The sequence below is a fragment of the Pseudonaja textilis genome, chromosome 9, assembly GCF_049901715.1.
Source record: "Pseudonaja textilis isolate UNSWEBS1 chromosome 9, rPseTex1.2, whole genome shotgun sequence".
Classification (NCBI taxonomy): Eukaryota; Metazoa; Chordata; class Lepidosauria; order Squamata; family Elapidae; genus Pseudonaja; species Pseudonaja textilis.
Window position 1 is genome coordinate 25,353,782 of NC_141998.1, and position 17,513 is coordinate 25,371,294.

Below are 17,513 nucleotides of genomic sequence, written 5' to 3' on the forward strand. Positions count from 1 at the left end.
GGTCCCTTCAAGCTCTGTTTTGTTCTCCGTATTCCCTATTCTATTCTACTTCTATTTTAATTCCATTCTATTCCTATTCTAATTCAATTCAATTCAATTTCTATTCGAGTTTATTCTATTCCTCTTCCATTCTAAATTCTAATTCTGTTCCTATTCTATTTCAATTCAATTTCTATTCTATTCTAATACTATTCTACTCCTAATTCTACTAATTCTATTCTATTCCTATTCTACATTCTAATTCTATTCCTATTCTATTTCAATTCAATTTCTATTCTATTCTAATACTATTCTACTCCTATTCTAATTCTACTAATTCTATTTTATTCCATTCTACATTCTAATTCTATTCCTATTCTATTCTACTCCTATTCTAATTCTACTCCTAATTCTATTCTATTCTACATTCTATTTCTATTTCTATTCTATTCTAATACTATTCTACTCCTATTCTAATTCTACTAATTCTATTTTATTCCATTCTACATTCTAATTCTATTCTATTCTATTCCTATTCTAATTCTACTCCTAATTCTATTCTATTCCTATTCTATTCTACATTCTAATTCTATTCTCCAGACTCCCTATTCTATTCCATTTTGTTCTGCTCTGTTCCAATTCTCTTCTCTCCACATTCTCGGGATCGAAGGCTTTTTCAGACGACCCATCGGGACCCCCCTGTGAAGTGGGGGGAGGAGCAAAGAAAGGGAAAAAGGAAAGCGCTCGCCCCCCACAACCCGAGCCCCGAGCGAGGGCTGCCTCGCGCGGAGCATGATGGGAATCTCTCCCGCTGGGGTTTTTTTTCCCCTTTCTTTTATTTGGCGGGAGCGATCCCGCCCCCTCGAGTCGAACGGTCAGATTGGCGGCGGGCGGCGGTTGCCGGGGCGACGCGCTCCGCCCCGCCGTGACGCGCAAGAGGCGGGGCGTCCGGCAGAGAGGAGGGAGGGAGCGCGCGTGCGCGTCCCCGCGTTTCCCCTCTCCGCGGTTCCCTCAGCGGCTCTCCGTCCTTGGCGGTGGCGGCGGTGGCGGCGGCGGCGGCGGCAGGTGAGGCGCGGGAGCCGACCCGGGCAGCATGGTGATGGCCGAGCCCCGGCGGCTTCCTCCGGCCGCCGCCGCGCTGCTCCTGCAGCCCCCGCTGCCCCCGCCGCCGCCGCCGGCGGCTCAGCCTCAACCGCCCCGCGGCGCTTCGGTGCCGGTGCGCGTCGGCTTCTACGAGATCGAGGGCACGCTGGGCAAGGGCAACTTCGCCGTGGTCAAGCTGGGCCGGCACCGCATCACGCGCAGCGAGGTGAGAGGGGGAGCCGGGGAGAAGGGTCGTGGGAACGGAGCGCCGGAGACACGTGTCTGTGGGGGGAGGGGGGAGGGAGGGCGCGTCCCCGAAGGGGGCAGAACGTGAGAAGGGGGCACTTCAGGGGGATTCCCTCTGCGCGAGGAGGACATCCTGCTCTGCCTCCCCCCCCCCACCCTTCCCCACATTTGGGACCCTAAATTGGGTCTGGGGGCAAAGGGAGTCAGGATTCCCCCCTCCCCATGGCTTTTTTTGGGGGGGATCCCTCTCTTAAATCTGCCTCCCCCCGACCCTGCCTCATGTTTTGGGACCCTAAATGGGGGGGGATAGGGATTCAGTAAGGGGATCCCCAGGATCGTGTTTGGGACCTTAAATTAGGGGAGGGGCTGGAGGGAAGCAGAGAATCAGGGGATCCCCAGGGTTTGGGGGGGGTGATCTTGCTTTGCAATATCCCGGCCCTCCCCATCATTTGGGATCTGAAATTGGGGCTGGGGGGGGAAGCAGGGAGTCAGTAAGGGGATCCCCTTGGCTTGTGTGGGGGGGGGATCCTGCTCTTCAATCTGACTCCCTCCAACCCAGCCTAAATGGGGGGGGGCTGGGAGAAAGAAGGAAGTCAGGCAAGGCACCCCCATGGCTTTGTGGGGGGGGGAAGTGCCCCCTCCCCTGCAATGCTGTGACACACACGCACACGCACACACACACCCTCCCAAGTTGGGACTGCAGTGATGCTGCAGACAGGATGGCTCTGCTGCCCACCTGGGCAGGGGGGGGTGGAGGTGGAAGGGCAGAGGGAAACTATCCTCCCCTCCCCCCCAATGTGTGGGGGTGAGGTGGGGTGGGAGGTCTCGGAGTCCGGGTGCGCGAGAGAAGAGCAAGGGGGCGTCTATGGGGACTCTCAGTCATTCAGGTTGTCCCGAAGGTCAAAAAACCAAGGAAATCCAGTTGTCTTTTGCGGGAGGGGAAACACTTTTGGGAGAACAAGGGGGGGGGTGCAGACTGTAAAAGGGGGACCCCCCTCAATGCAGATTGTCTGGTGCAGAGGTGCCCCCCTCCCATCCAAAGGTGTGCTGGTCTCCTTGCGCTGCTTCAGATCTTTCCAGAGATCCCCGTGGATCCAGCCGGATGATAAGATCCTTCCAGGGAAGATTCCTCTCCTGCACAGTAGATTCAAAGGTAGACGGGAGAGAGGATTAGTGGCGGGTTCAGATGTTGACTTTGTCTACCTCCCATTCTTTCCTAGGCGCGCGGAGCCCTCTTGCAAACCTTAAGTAGAACTGAGAAAGTTTATTTATTCTTTTTCTTTCTTTCTTCTTCGTGTTTGATTGTAATTTCTTGGCTGGGTTGTTGTGAGCCACCGGGGAGTTTTTGAGAATCGGGGAGCGTACGCAGTTTAGGTATTATTATGGCTTGTCAGACAGTCAGCCAGATGTTCAGACTGGATTTGGCATTTCTGTCCACCTACTGATTCCTTCCCAATGTGGTTTAAGGGTATTAAAGGGGACCCCAGAATATCACCTGATCTAAACTGACTTTTGCAATGGATTGGTGGCGATTTTTGTCAGTGCCGAAGGTATCCAAGGGTCGCTCTGTTTGTTTTGGGATTGCAGCCAAGGCACCTGTCACTCTCGGGTGAGACTTGCCTTTGCTTTCTTACTATTGTTACTACTACTTTAAAACTGGTTGTTTGTGGCTTTTCGGTTGCTTGATGCTGTGAAACCTGGAATGACCCTTGAATCTGTGGGTGCTGCAGTTGTAAGGGGCTCTGGAAAGCTAATTTTTGTGGGAGGGGGAATGGTGCCTTCTGTGTTTCTTACTTAAAAGATAAATAATAAAATACAAGGTTCTACTGCCACTCCTGATCCTGAGAAATTGGAGTGGGTGCTCCAAGGAAAAACATGGAAGGCTACCAGAGATGATGTGATGCCCACCTCGATAAGTGGTTCTTCCTAGGTTGCACCTCAAGAGAGGGTGGTCTTCATCAAATTGCAGAGCCCCTGCCCTCTTTTCCACACCTCCAAATAATTAGGATGCTCCCACAGGGTATATATGGATGAGTGGGAACAATGCGCTCTCATGGCAGCTGCCTACATTTCTGAGACTTTGTGCACGAACATGACCCAAAGGAAAGTCTTCAGGAAGACATCCTTCAAAGATCACAGGGCCTCCTGTTGGCTCGATTTCTTTGCCTCTCTTTCTGAGGTGCTCTATTCAGGAAAAAAAAAAAAAACTCCGCAGACAGTGAAAATAGCTTCCTGTCCATGTGTAGATACACCATCCAGGGATGATTTCTGGTGAAATTTGCTAGGCCAGATCCTTCAGAAGTTGAGTACTACATCTAAGAAAAGAGCCTTATCAGAAAGAAGAAGGAAAAATATCCAGAGAAGCCTTAAAAAGGGGGTAACCCAAGATGTTTTTCAGAAGATTATACATTGAAACTATTTTCTAAAATTCACAACTTCCTCCAGAAAGGACAGAAGTAAGGGACCTTCCGGGGGAGTCAGAAATCTTGAGGTTGGGGTATTTTAGAATCAAACTGCCAAAAAGGCAGAGGAAGGAAGCACCGGAGAGCAATGGTTGTGGGAACCAAGTCATGGGTTGAGATGGATGACAAAGCATCTTGAAGACAGGGTGACGTTTCTGAAAAGGGAGTCCCTTCACTGGGGGAAGGCTTGGTGATCTTGAGATGAACCTGCTTGAAGGAAAATGGGACTCGGAGGGCCATGAGCTGGCAGGACCAGCCTCAGGTAGAAGGGTGAGGAATTATTTCCTTGTAGGAATAAAGGGTTGGGGATTTATGATTCTTTTGGGGCAAGAAATTCAAGAAATCCACTGGAGAAATGAGATAGCTTGGGGGGGGGGGCAGAGGGTAGGAAAGTGCTGTAACTTTCCAAGGATTCAATCGGAATAGAGCTGGAAGGGACCTTGGAGGTCTTCTAGTCCAGCCCCCTGCTCAAGCAGGACACCCTATACCATTTCAGACAAGCGACTGTCCAGTCTCTTCTTAAAAACTTCCAGTGATGGAGCAACCACAACTTCTGAAGGCAACTTCTTAATTGTCCTCACCATTAACCTGTTACGAAGTTTCTCCTTAATTCCAGGTTGCTTCTCTCTCTTGATTATAGTTCCCATCCATCGTTCCTTCTCTTGCCTTCTGGAGCTTTGGAAAATAAGTGGATAAATCAATCTCACAGTAAAAATAATTTTTACCAGCTACTACAAGCAGATAACCAGAACGATGCCGGTTTTTAAACGACTAGCCAGAAGCGTTTGTCCGTTTCCCTAGCAGTTTCTGGTTTCTGCCGACTCTTAGATGGCACAAATCCGCCTTTTTACAGCTAGGCCTTTGTCCTTGCAGCCTTATTTCCCCTCTCTCCAGTAGCTGAGAATACAATGGGATGCATAATTTTTTTTTTTCTCTTTCTCTCTTCTCTCTTTTGCGATCCCGGCATCGAAAAAGGAGAACAGCTCGTCTAGGCCTGTCCTAATCTTACACCCCACCCGTCTTTCTTTTGCTAGTAACACTGTTTGCTTGTTTGGAAAGGAAGTCAAAGGAAGGAGAACCGATTCCTTTTCTTTGCCTGCTTCCAAAGTGCAAAGCCAGTTGGCAGCTTTTGAGCAACCTTCCATATATATATAATAAAATTAAATTCTCTGGAGGCATGGACCTGGGAGGCCTAATCTGGAGGCACGCATTCGAAGTGTGACTGTTTGGACAAGTGTGGAAACAGCTGCGGAAGTAGCTCTGTGGTTCCACTTGTTAACTATCATTAAAAAAAAAATCACACCTTGATATCATGTTAATGGTGTGGTTTACCCGCAGAATGCAAACTCCTTTCTCCGAAATCCGGCATCCGGCGTCGGTAGAGTAATTTTGTCTGTCCTGCTTTAAGGACGCTGTTTGAGAAAGGCAAGCGGTATTGTTAAGTTCAGTGTGAGGGTTTTGGGGGGGGCATACAGAGAGTATTCGATTTACAATGGTTCATTTAGTGACCGAAGTTAACGGCGCTAGGGGAAAAAAGTGACTTGTGTCCATTTTTCACACTTACAACCCTTACAGCAATCCCCATGGTCATGTGATCAAAATTCACACTCTTGGAAATTGATTTGTTGAGGGCTACCTGTCATTTGCTGGATAAATAGGTGGCTGTGCTAAACATTGAAAGAACAGCTAAAGCAGATGTATTAAATTGTGGCTTTTTAAAAGTGGCTTTTTAAAAGTTCTTGGTGGAGACCAATTAATGCCTCCTATGTGAACACCTCAACAAAGACGGAGTAGATTTCTGGCCAGTTTGTTGAAAGTGATGGTATACAGGTGTAATAAATACCTAATTATGTTGAAAAAAATCTGACAGCGTCACTACATTCACAAGAGCTTTAGAGATCTCTTTGCTCCATTCATTCAGAAAATCACGTCCAGAAAGCAGATCCGCATTGAGTTGGATCTGGCTTTGGAGGAGAGATCCGTTTTTTTGTGGCCAAAAAGAACAGTTCTCTGGCATTTAATCGGGGCTGATCTTTCTTTTTAAGAGCACTGGCATTTAAATAGCAATTTGTAGCCAAGGCATAAAGTCTAATGAATAAATTGGTTTACAGCCTGTTGCTCCATTGAAAGTCCCTAAAGCTGAGAGCATCAGAGATGACTGTTTTGGAAGAGGAGACGGGGCAGAGACAGTTTCCCAACTGGTTCTGTGGTCATAAGAAAAGACCACGCTAGTTCGCTTTCTGCCCGTCACGATGTTCCTTCCAGGGCCATTGGTTTTTTAGACATATAAGGGATTCATAAATAGGGTGGGTTTTCTTTCTTTCTTTGTATTGGTTTGCTTGGTTTCAAATGTTGAATTCCCACTGGAGTAGAATTTTGAGCATTAAATCGCACAACACTTTTAATTGCTCTGCCCAGGACAGCGATTGCGTGTGTTTAAAGCTATGCACTGCCTCATTTAGCATCGCCTTGTATACAAGAAGAATGTGGCTATGTCATCTTAAATATTAGCCTGGGATGAGGTTTACAGAAATGAATTTTCATAAATGTTCTGGCCCACACTTAACCTGTGTGGTCAAGAAACAAAATCCAGAAGCTCCCGCATTTGGGAGTTTGGAATGCTATCTTAACCTTAACTATGGTTGTGTTTAAAAATCCAGTTTTAATACTAAAGAGAGCACCAAGGGCCCCTCGCTTCAGCCCTGAGCTACAAATATTCTCCTTTATTGATGCAGATTTTCCCCATTGGAGGTCCCATCAAGCCAATGTGGCCAAGGGTGGCATAGGCCTCTGAACAGATGTTTACAGTGCAGTTAATTTGTGCTGTTTTGTTAGGAAACTCAAAACAATTTTCTTCTAGACTAAAATCTTACACTCTCAAAACTCATCTTCTGAATAGGTATCAACAGGAAAGAATCCATTTTATTTGCTGCATATAATTACATGCAAAACTCCTTAGAGGATGCTTTGTTGCAGGAGACCTAGTGACCAAGTTTCTGGCCAGCCATAAAAAGACATGTGTAGTTTTGGTTTAGCATAATATGTAAGCTCAGCCCTGATGATTGAACCATGATTTATGGCTTAGCACGATGTGTAAAGCCTTTCTGGCATATTCTGTCAGCCAGGGCTTAATCCCAATCAGTGAATCAGTTCCAGATCAGTTTATATTTAAAGTTGGTCTGGCGAAATCAATGACCAAGCGCTATCAAAATCCATTGAAATTTATTTACCTCAAATCCTGAAACCCAATTTCCAAACTTGCAATATTGGTCTCTTCAGAAACAAGACTTAAACAGTAGAAACAATCTTATGGACAAAGTTTAGGATTTGATTGGGTGGATGAAATAATCCACGCAGTGGAATTTGATGCCACGGTGACGAACCTGGTTTAGATTATGAAGGTCCACCAATGCAGAGGTCTCTAAACTTGGCCACTTGAAGACTTGTGGACTTCGTAGCTGGCTGGAGAATTCTGGGACTTGAAGTCCACACGTCTTAAGGTTGCCAAGTTTGGGGACCCCTGCACTAATGCTTCAGGTGTAAAAGCTTGGCACTGCATCACAGGTATAAAGAGATTGATGGTTTGTTTTTGGTTTTTTTGCTGTTTTATCAAGCTGAGCTCTGATGCCCAGCAGAACTTTATAACAGAAACCACAATATATTGGAGCCCTGGGTGAACTTGATAGGCTGATCAGAAGAGATTTTGGTTGCAATCAGAACAACTTCTGATTTCAGAAGCTGAAGATGTTTGTGGAATAGACCACACTACTACTGGCCTTGGTGTGAAACGTCTGACTTGATGAGAAGTGAACTTATTGGAACTGCATAGCTTGCAGGCCTTCAGAAGAAATGTCTTTTCTTGTTTTGAAAAGTTATTTTGCTTTGTGTGTGTGTGTGTGTGTGTGTAGAGAGAGAGATGGAGAGATAGAGATAGATAGATAGATAATCGATCGATCGAGAGGGAAGAGGAGGAGGAGGAAAAAGGAGAAGGAGAAGAGAGTGGCAGTGACTGATTAGCAAAATTTGCCTATCTCCCCATTTTCAAAATATCACCTGTCTCTTAGGTTCTGAAGTTTTTACTTTTGGCTGCAGCCATACAAAATGCTAGAAATAGCACAGCACTCGCTTAGCGACAGCGATCCTGGTCCGAAATGCCATCATAACTCGAGGACTACCTGTATGGCCAGTTCAGGACCCACCTGAAGGCGTTTCTTGCTCTTCCCCATTCATCCTGACCCTGACCTAACCTTGTGGTCATTCTCTGCTTCTATTATTTCGTATTTCTTCAGGCCAAATGGGGAAGGAAAAAAAAACCCCCCACCTCTTTGCCAAATATCTGAATGGCTTGGAAATACCAAGAAGGTTTGAGGCATATCTTGAAAGTCATAAATACATAACCCCTTTTGAACTTTTTGGACTGGAGTGTGCACTATGCAGTCAATTCAGAACTGAATGTCGCTTTCTTCCTTTCTTCCTCTTTTCCCCCAAATAACACAAGCTGGGTTTGCCGTCCCAGTTGGCCCGCGGCTCGTAGCTTAGATGCTGAGGCTTATAATCCTGACAACATAAACTTGCAGAGGCTTAGCTGTGATGTTTATGAACCGCAAGTAGTCTCGTAAAATTGCCACCCAGAGACCACATTTGAGCAGGACCCGGAGTAGCCGACATCCTGGGATCGGGGCCGAGTAGCATCTTTGACCACTTCGGGCAGGGTCTCCCAGCCTTGGGGACTTCGGTGACCGACCCGCTTTGGATCCTGCAGCGTTATCCTGGGACCTATATAATTTGCCTTCATTCATTGGCAAATCTGAAACAAAATGAACAAGAGATCCTTATTCTCTTTTATTTGGAAATAATTTGATAGCGCAGGGAGAATAACGTCCTGCTGCCAAAATACAAGCCGGGTCCATCTGTTTCATGTCTTTCCCGCAAACGTCTCTCTGCGTCTTTGTGGATTTGTTTTGTTTGAATGGCGCAAGCTGCTCCGTGGGCCTTCTCCTCTCCCGCCCCTTCCCTCTTCCTCTTGATGCATGCAAGATTTTCGGGCATGAATAAGAGTTTCTACTCTTTATTTCTAATAAAAGCTCTTTCTGTGATTCATCTTTCTGTCTCTCTCGGAAACCCTGCTCATCTTAATTATATGTTGTGACATTTTCATAAGCTGGTTATCTGTTGGGTAAACAAGGGAAGTGTGCATTTTATGCTTCTCCCAGAGAAATTGACTTTCAGTTTCCAGGCCTGGGTTCTCGGCACAATGCTGTCAGGCCTCGATGTCTAGGCTCAGATGAGATTGGAGATAGAAGTACTTTCCCGATAAGGCGAAAAAATAAAAATAAAATAATGGAATTTCCTATTGCATCAAACCGCCCCTTTGTTTCCACAGATACAGATATGGTTGCGGTGGAATTTTGCTGTCCAGGATGGTTGCTGATGACAGCTACTTGGAAACTAATCTCTCCTAAATAGACCCTGTTGTCAGGGAAAAACAGCCTAGGGATATTTTGGGCCTTGAAATACAGGTAGTCCTCAGCAATTCGTTTTGTTCCAAGTTACAACGGCACTGAAAAAAGTGACTTACCGCCGTTTTTTCACAGTGGGCAACCTTTGACAGCATCACCCGTGAAGCCGTGATCAAAATTCAGACCCTTGGCCATCGGTTCATACTTATGACCATTGCAGCATTCTAAGATCCCCCTTTGCCACCTTCTAAAGTCCTTGGGGAAGCCAGATTCACTTAACAACCGGGTGACTTACTTAACAACCTCAGGGATTCCCTGTGGCAAGAAAAGGTCGTAAAAACGATCGCAACTCACTTAACAAATTCTCCTTTAACCACAGAAATGTTGAACTACCTGTCCCTTAACAGCCCCCTTTTTTGAGCCCAAGCCCTGTACACCGTCCAGATTTGCCTAAAATAAGTGCGTGGAAGGGGGAAGCGAGGTGGATCAACCAGAACTTCTCAAGGTTTGCAATGGGTGGACTTCAACTCCCAGAATTTCCCCTGGGGGATTCTGGGAGTTGAAGTCCACCCATCTTCCAAGGTGCCAAGCTTGGGAAACACTGCTGTGAAGGTCTTATTTATATTTATTCACATTGTAAAAGAAGTTTCAAATATTTTTTTTTTACTCTCCCATTGGATGCTATTGGAAGTCCACCAACCAAGAGGATGAGAATGGTTGTTTTATCAATCTTGAGAGATTCTAGAGATGGTATACAGTTTTTACATTGCCTTTGCAAGCAGCAAATTACACCAATTAAATATGTGCACCGCGAAGAAAGACGTCCCTTTACTCGCCTGGAAATGTTCTCCATTCCGTCTTTCTCGAACGATTGCAGCTTTTAATATTCTGGGGGAAAAGTGCCTGCTAGAGCCATTTTGTTTTTGTTTTAATTCAATATTGGGCCCTATGATGTACGGTATACAAAAAAAAGGGAGGCACCGTAACAGTTTGGAATAACGCTGTCTGGATAAAAAGCAACTTAATAAAAACTCAGAAGATTGATGAGGGTGAGGAACCAAATAAACCACATTGTGTAATTATGAGCCAAGCCTGTCCACCAATGTATGTATGAGAGAGAGAGAGAAAAAACAATGGATATTGTTTTTTTAGAGGTCGCGCTGGTCTTGCCTGATTCTTCTCTGACAATGTACTGTGATTTCCAGTCGGTCACTCCTACATTCTAATTTTTAATTTTAACACGGATGTATTTTAACTTTCAAATGGATATGTCTCTTCGATTGTTGTTGTTTTTTTAATACCCAGATTTGTAGATTGTTTGAATTGTGCTAAGCTAAATGGCTTAGCTTTCCCTAAGCTGTTGTACAACCATATACAGGAATCCTCCACTTACAACATTTTGCTTAGTGGCCATTCAAAGTTACAACGGCATTGAAAAAAGTGACCCCAATCTGGGTCCTCATTTTACCAACCTCAGAAGGATGGAAGGCTGAGTCAATCTTGAGCTGGTCAGAATCGAACTCCTGGCAATTGGCAGAATTAGCCTGCAATACTGCATTCTAATCACAGGGAAGGAAAGGAAGGAAAGGAAGGATGAAGGAAGGAAAGAAAAGATGAAGGAAGGATCAAAAAGATAAAGGAAGGATCAAAAAGAGGAAGAATAAAAGAAAGAAAAGATGAAGGAAAGAAGGATCGAAAAGAGGAAGGAAAGAAAGAAAAGAGGAAGGAAGGAAAGAAGGAAGGAAGGAAGGAAGGAAGGGGCGTTGGTTCTTACCTGATACGCTTCTTTTCGTAGAGCTGTTGAGAGTGTCCAGGTTGGGAGGAGCTCCAGTCTCGGCTCTCACAGGCTGAGCTTGAGATTGAGGCACGCCTCTCACCATCACATGGTCCTCCGGGCGCGCCCCAGTTTTGCGAAGACGAGAAGGAAGGTCCTGTTCTCATCTTACTCAGGAAAAAAATATTAGTTTGCTCGGTCGAACAGCAGGGTTTCCCACCAGACGGCCTACGGGTGGGGCTGGACACTCTCAACAGCTCTACGAAAAGAAGCGTATCAGGTAAGAACCAACGCCCCTTTTCCATAGAGCTGTCTCGAGTGTCCAGGTTGGGACATACCAAAGCTTGGCTAGTCCTGCGGGTGGGCTCCCGTCTGGAATGGGACCTCTCCTGGAACCCTGATGACCCGCTGGAGGGCACGCCCAACAGGAGAACCCCTCGGAGGTTGGAATGCCTCAACGAGAGGGCCTGATGAAGGAGACGGGGCTGTCTAAAGGTAGCCCTGCCGGGGATGCCACGGATGTTTACTGAGACCGTGGGGCAAGGAGACTAGGTAGAGCGGCCAAAACCTTGTTAGGGACCCGGTACGAGGAGCCCGGACAGAGGCGAGGATGGAAGTTCCCCTGAGAAGACCTAGCCAGAGTGAGGGGAGGCGCCCTCAATAACCGGAGGGTCACCGTTGCGAGGGTGGCAATGGGACGCCCTAGGGTGTTATGGGATAGACCCTGTTGGGAACCCCCCTGAGAGAACTCCAGGTCAGAATGATGGAGGGGAGACGTAAGGAGTTCCCAAACTGTGACCTGTGCTAGTGGGGACCAAGTTTGGTTCCGCCCAGAGCAAGGCGGTCGGCCCTGCTCAAGAGCCAACTGACCGAGGACCGCCCCAGAGGGAACTAAGGGTAGTAGTGAGGACCAGGGCAAGGGGTCCGTGTATCTGGATTATGAGGCTGTGGGCCGGGGGCCCAGAGAAGGAACCCCAGCTAACATGGGGTGGGGATAAATGTGTTGCCGGCCAGATGCCCTGGGGCAAGGTGAGGAGGACAAGGGTGCTCCAGACTATGAGCCTGCGTCCGGGAGCCGTATGGTCTACCGGGAGTCTTGGTATGGAGAGGTAAGGCAGATATGAGGATTAGGCTTCCCCAACAGTTTGGGCAAGGCTGAAGAGAAAGAGATTTTGCAAGAGTTAAGTGTCAGAGTGGAGCCAGACTAGGCGAGAAGCCTGAAGAGGATTGGCATTCTCGCTCTCCTTCTCCTCATCTTTATACTTGTTTCTTTTTCTTTCTTTCTTTCTTTTTTTTTTTTTTTTTGGGAGGGGCAGCCACCTGGGGGCGACTGCATTATCGGGACGACGGAACGAACCTCTCCGGATCCCGGGAGGGCTTCCTGGACGAGGTGCCTCCGGACCTGTCTGGTTCCGATCGGTCGGGAGGCCTGTAGGGAGATGATTGGTAGTACCTGGGGAAGGAGGAAGAGCGGGAAGAACCTTGGCGAGAAGAGGGAGAGGAACCTCTGAAATCAGACCTCCTAGCAAGAGAAGGGAGATATTTGCGCTTGTTGCGGGTCTCGGCCAGGAATGGGTCGAGAACCGGTCCAAATAGCTTCCCCCAGAGATGGGGGCTGAAGCTAGCTTAGCCTTGTTTTTTACGTCTGCCTGCCAGTGGCGGAGCCAGAGAAGGCGACGGGCAGTGACCTGGGACGAGATGGCCCTGGTGGAGAATTTTGCAGCCTGGAAGGTGGCGTCTGCAGAGAACTCGGCTGCGGCCAGGATCTGGCAATATCCTGGTGCGCTCTGAGATTAGCTGCGGAGACGTGCTGCTTGAGCTGCTGAAGCCACTTGATGGAGGTTCTGGTGAAAAAAGACGCGGCCGTGGAGGCCCTGACCGCCCAGGCATCAGAGAGATGAGCGCGGCGCAGGGCCAGTTCAGCTCGTTTGTCCTCGGGCTGGAGAGCTTCGAGGGACTCGCTGGGAGTTGAGCGGGAGGCCAGACCTACTACGGGCTCGTCCACAGGGGGGGGATCGAGCAAGGTAGAGAACTGCGGTTCAAGATTGAAAAACCGCTTGTCCTGGGCGTTGGGAGGGGGAGGGGCCCCGAGGAGGCTAGCTGCCTTGAGACCATGTCAGAGAATATGGGTGGGACAGGAATCACTTCGGTTTCCACCACAGGCTGGGAGAAAATGGAGTCGGGAGGAACCCCCGATGCCGCTGGGTTGGGTGGGGGGGGAGGGTTCAGGCCCGAGGTATTCCTGGCCTTGAACAGGAGGGACCTAAATAGATGTGGTTTAAACAGCCCCAGAAACGCGGGCTGGCCTGGAGAGAGGCCCTCGTCCTCCGACATGTCCCCTTCTGGGGGGCCTGCTCCCGAGAGGAGTTCACTGTCTACGACAGACCCCAATTCGAGATCCTCCTCGTCCCCAAAGAGGGTAGGGTCCCCGAGTTCCTGGGCCTCCATCTCCTCCATCTCCAAGGGCAGGGTCAAGTCCCCGTGGAGAGCTACCTGACCATGCGAAGTTGCTGATCCTCGAGCCTCGGGGGCCTCAGGCCTAGGGGCCAGACCGGTCAGCTGCTGAAACTGTTGTGCTATCCCGTGCCGGATGGCCAGTTCCATCGCTCGTTTGAGATTTTCGGGGATTTCCACCGTGGGGGGTGGGTGAGGCTCCTCCGGGCGCAGACCTGCAGCAGCGGGGGGGAAGGTGGCCTCAGGGGCCTGTCCAGGCTGCGATGAAGAGGCAGAAGCAGGGGAGGAGGGAGGATGGGTAGAGGTAGAGGGAGTGGGATTGGAAGGGTCCAGAGGCACAGAGCTTGACTCCTTAGAGCGTCTGTCAATCTCCTTTTCAAGGGCCCTGTGTCGCCTAAGGGCATCCCTTTGAGAGGCTTTGGATGTTTCCTGTGCTTGTTTGCGCAGGTGGTGAGACTTAGCCTTGGCCTTCAGGGAAGTGCCACGAGATGCATTGTCGTCTGCCATCTGGAGAGGAGAAAAAGTTCTTGATTAACGTGAGGTGATTAACAAGGCTGGACACAGCCTAAGCAGGGGCCGGGAAACCCAGTACTCGTTTCGCACCCCCCTAGGTCAAGGGCAACAGAGGTGCTTTGCACGTTGTTGAGAAGTAGGGCCTAGCCCAGAAGCCAATTGCCAAAGATGGACGCCAAAAAACCGCCCCTGCCGGGCGGACCGGGGAAGGGGGATGGCGGAGCTGCTACCTCCCTTGCTGGGGAGAGACTGTGTAGCCAGTAGACTCCTATATCTAGAGGAGTACCAAGGCAGGATTGCAAGGTACCAGCAGGGATTTGGACATTCCAAGGATCTGCCCAGGAATCAAACACAATGCGGCCTGCAGGTAGGCCTCGAGCAGTGGCAGGCGTCCCTGGGGCTACCAACCAAAAATTTTAAAGTAAAGTGCCATCACGGGTCCTCAGACAGTTGCATGTTTGGATGCGGCCTACGTAGAGGCCGGGGGTCCTAGCGCACGTTTCACACCCCCCTTTTGATCAAAAAAAATTTTTTTGTATTTAAAATAGGAGGCTGTTGCACAGCAGGGCCTAGCCCAGAAGCCAATTAGCCAAAAGTTGAACGCCAGGCAGCTACCCCTGCCGGACGGACCGGGGAAGGGGGATGGCAGAGCTGCTAACTCGCCTGCTGGGGGAAGGGCTACAGAGCCAACTAGCCCTGGTTAGCCTGATAGAAACTAAGCGCAAACAGGCAAGGATATAGGCAGTCCGGAGTCTGCCTATAAAACCTTAAGAAAAACCCTGTTATAGGCCTCTGAAAAATGGCGCCCGGCCATGCGGCCACACACAAGATGGCGGCGACTCCTGCCACTCCCAAGATGGCTGACACCACAGGGAGCCCAAAATGGAGGGCGCAATGACGAGGCAATCCCCAGCGGCGGCTATCACCCAGGAGAAGTTAAAAAGACCCGGAGGCCACAAAGAAGTACCTGGGAGAGGCAGGGAAGCATCTCCCTGGGTTAGAGGGCGTTCGTGGGGGGGAAACGGCCAAAGAACAAAACCAGGCAGGAAAGAAACGATGCAGCTTCGCACGGAGCGAAAAGGCAGCAATCGGAGGGGGGGCAGCGCTCGAAGCGCTGGATTCTCCCTTAAAAGGATAGTGAAACAATTCCCCTTAGAAGAAAAAGGCTCCCTAGGGAGCTCAAACCTCAGTTTCCTGCGCTGTCTGAGAGTCCAAGTTGATCAAAAAAAAAGAAAACACAAGGTGCTAGAACGACCAGGAGCAAAAGGAAAACCAGCCTGACTGCCACGAGGCTGAGCAAAAAACTGGGGCGCGCCCGGAGGACCATGTGATGGTGAGAGGCGTGCCTCAATCTCAAGCTCAGCCTGTGAGAGCCGAGACTGGAGCTCCTCCCGACCTGGACACTCGAGACAGCTCTATGGAAAAGGACCATTTTTCACACTTATGACCGTTGCAGCATCTCCATGGTCATGTGATTTACATTCTGATGCTTGACAACTGACTCTTATTATGACGGTTGCCGTGTCCTGGGGTCATGTGATCCCCTTTTGCAACCTTCTGACAACCAAAAAAGTCAACATATTCACTTAACATCTGTCTAACTAATTCAAGAATTGCATTGATTCACTTAACAAACACGGGGAGAAAAGTCGTAAGATGGGGGAAAACTCACTTAACAAATGTCTGATTTGACAACGTAAATGTTGGGCTCAATTATAAGTCAAGGACTACCTGTATGGGTTTTTAAGTTTCCAAAACATTCATCATAGTTAAAATGGAAAGCGTGCAATAAGTCAACCCCATTGATTTTGCTTTCTAATTGCACTTTCTTAAAAGGACAGTTTTATATGTTAAAGAACTTTTTTCCCCGTCTCTGAGGATTAGTAGGTGGGGGGATTCCTTCTGCAAGCCCAGAGAATGTGAGTTAAACGTATGACTAATGCACAACATATTAGTCATGTCCTTTTAATAGGAGCAACCTTTGAGGCACGTTTGGTGTGAAGCAATGTCTGGTTTATTTATTTGTTTTCTGACTCCTATCTCGGCCACAGTCGTTTGCTCACGTATCCTTTGCTTCCATGATAAACCTCAGAAAGCTGGCTCTACTTTGTGGTCCCAGGCTGCCACGATAATACTTAAATCTCACTTTAAAGCATTCTTTTCCATTTTAGCACAAATAGAATAAGAGTTGATGCTCCCGATTAGCTTCCATCAATTTATTGCTGTAGTCAATTTATTGCTGTAGTCTTTGCACAGGAATCTTCTAATCTAGATTAATAACAATAGCATTTAGACTTATATACTGCTTTACGGTGCTTGACAGCCCTCTCTAAGCAGTTTGCAGAGACAGCCCATTGCCCCTTAACAATCTGGACCCTCATTTTACCAACCTTGGAGGATGGAAGGCTGAGTCACTCTTGAGCTGGTCAGGATCGAACTCCTGGCAGTTGGCAAAATTAGCCTGCAATACTGCATTCTAAAGGGAAGGAAGGAAAATAGCAATAGCACTTAGACTTATATAACACTTCACCCTGCTTCATAGCCCTCTCTAATCAGTTTACAAAGTCAGCATATTTCCCCCCCAACAGTCTGGGTCCTCATTTTACCAACCTTGGAAGGACGGACGGCTGAGTCAACCTTGAGCCTGGTGAGATTCGAACTGCCAAATCGCAGGCACCGGCAGTCAGCAGAAATAACCTGCAGTGCTGCACTCTAACCACTGCGCCACCACGCTTGTTAAGAGTTAGGTAAGGGCCAACAGCACTCGAAGGTTGGATAGATCTTGCTTGTAACTATGTAGGGACTCTAGGCTGGTCCCTCTCTTCACTCTGCCCCTAGCTTCTGCCACTCATTCTCCCACAGCAGGATAGCTGTAAGAATAAATCAAATGAGATAAATTAGGGGAATCCAGTGTCATGGGAATGGAAGAAGTCTGCTTGTGTAACTCCTCATTTTCCCCATATATTCTCAAAATCTGCTTTAAGGGAGTTGGGAGAAGTCTTTGAAACAGGTTGCTATGGAGAAATGCGTTGGCCAGTGAGTGTGGATTCCATTCTTTCTTGAACCAACTTCTATCAGCTCGAGCATTGGGTTCTATACAATATAATATTTGCTCCCACTCAATACATACCCACCCCTTCCAAAATCCTTGATGTTTCTTCATGCAGTGTTTTAATATTAGAGCACAGTCAATGCATCCCTCAAGTCAAAACTGGGTGGTAGCAGTTACTTTGTCCTTTGGTGAAGTGGCTTGTGAAGGCAGGGTTGACATCATCCCTTGTTTTTGTGTCTTTCTAGGTGGCAATAAAAATCATCGACAAATCTCAGCTCGATTCTGTCAACCTGGAGAAAATTTACCGGGAGGTACAGATCATGAAAATGCTGGACCATCCACATATTATCAAGCTTTATCAGGTATGTCACCCTCTTGCCTGTAGAATCTGAAGATTAAAATGTGATGGGAACTCAAACCTTTTTACCAGTCATAAATTTATCCAATGCTTGGTTGCCGTTGGTGGAATTAGTAAGTAGTAATTAATTCAT

The 17,513-nt window shown here is 48.0% G+C and overlaps 1 protein-coding gene across 1 annotated transcript in view; it reads left to right on the plus strand.

Annotated features, from left to right (window-relative positions):
• Positions 1-937: 937 nt before the first annotated feature.
• The window catches only part of SIK2 (salt inducible kinase 2), a 58,176-nt gene continuing 41,600 nt past the window's right edge, over positions 938-17,513 (plus strand). The window contains 2 exon segments of the mRNA XM_087939218.1: positions 938-1,288; positions 17,268-17,384. Coding sequence (XP_087795344.1) covers positions 1,073-1,288; positions 17,268-17,384 — 333 coding nt within the window. The 5' untranslated portion in view covers positions 938-1,072.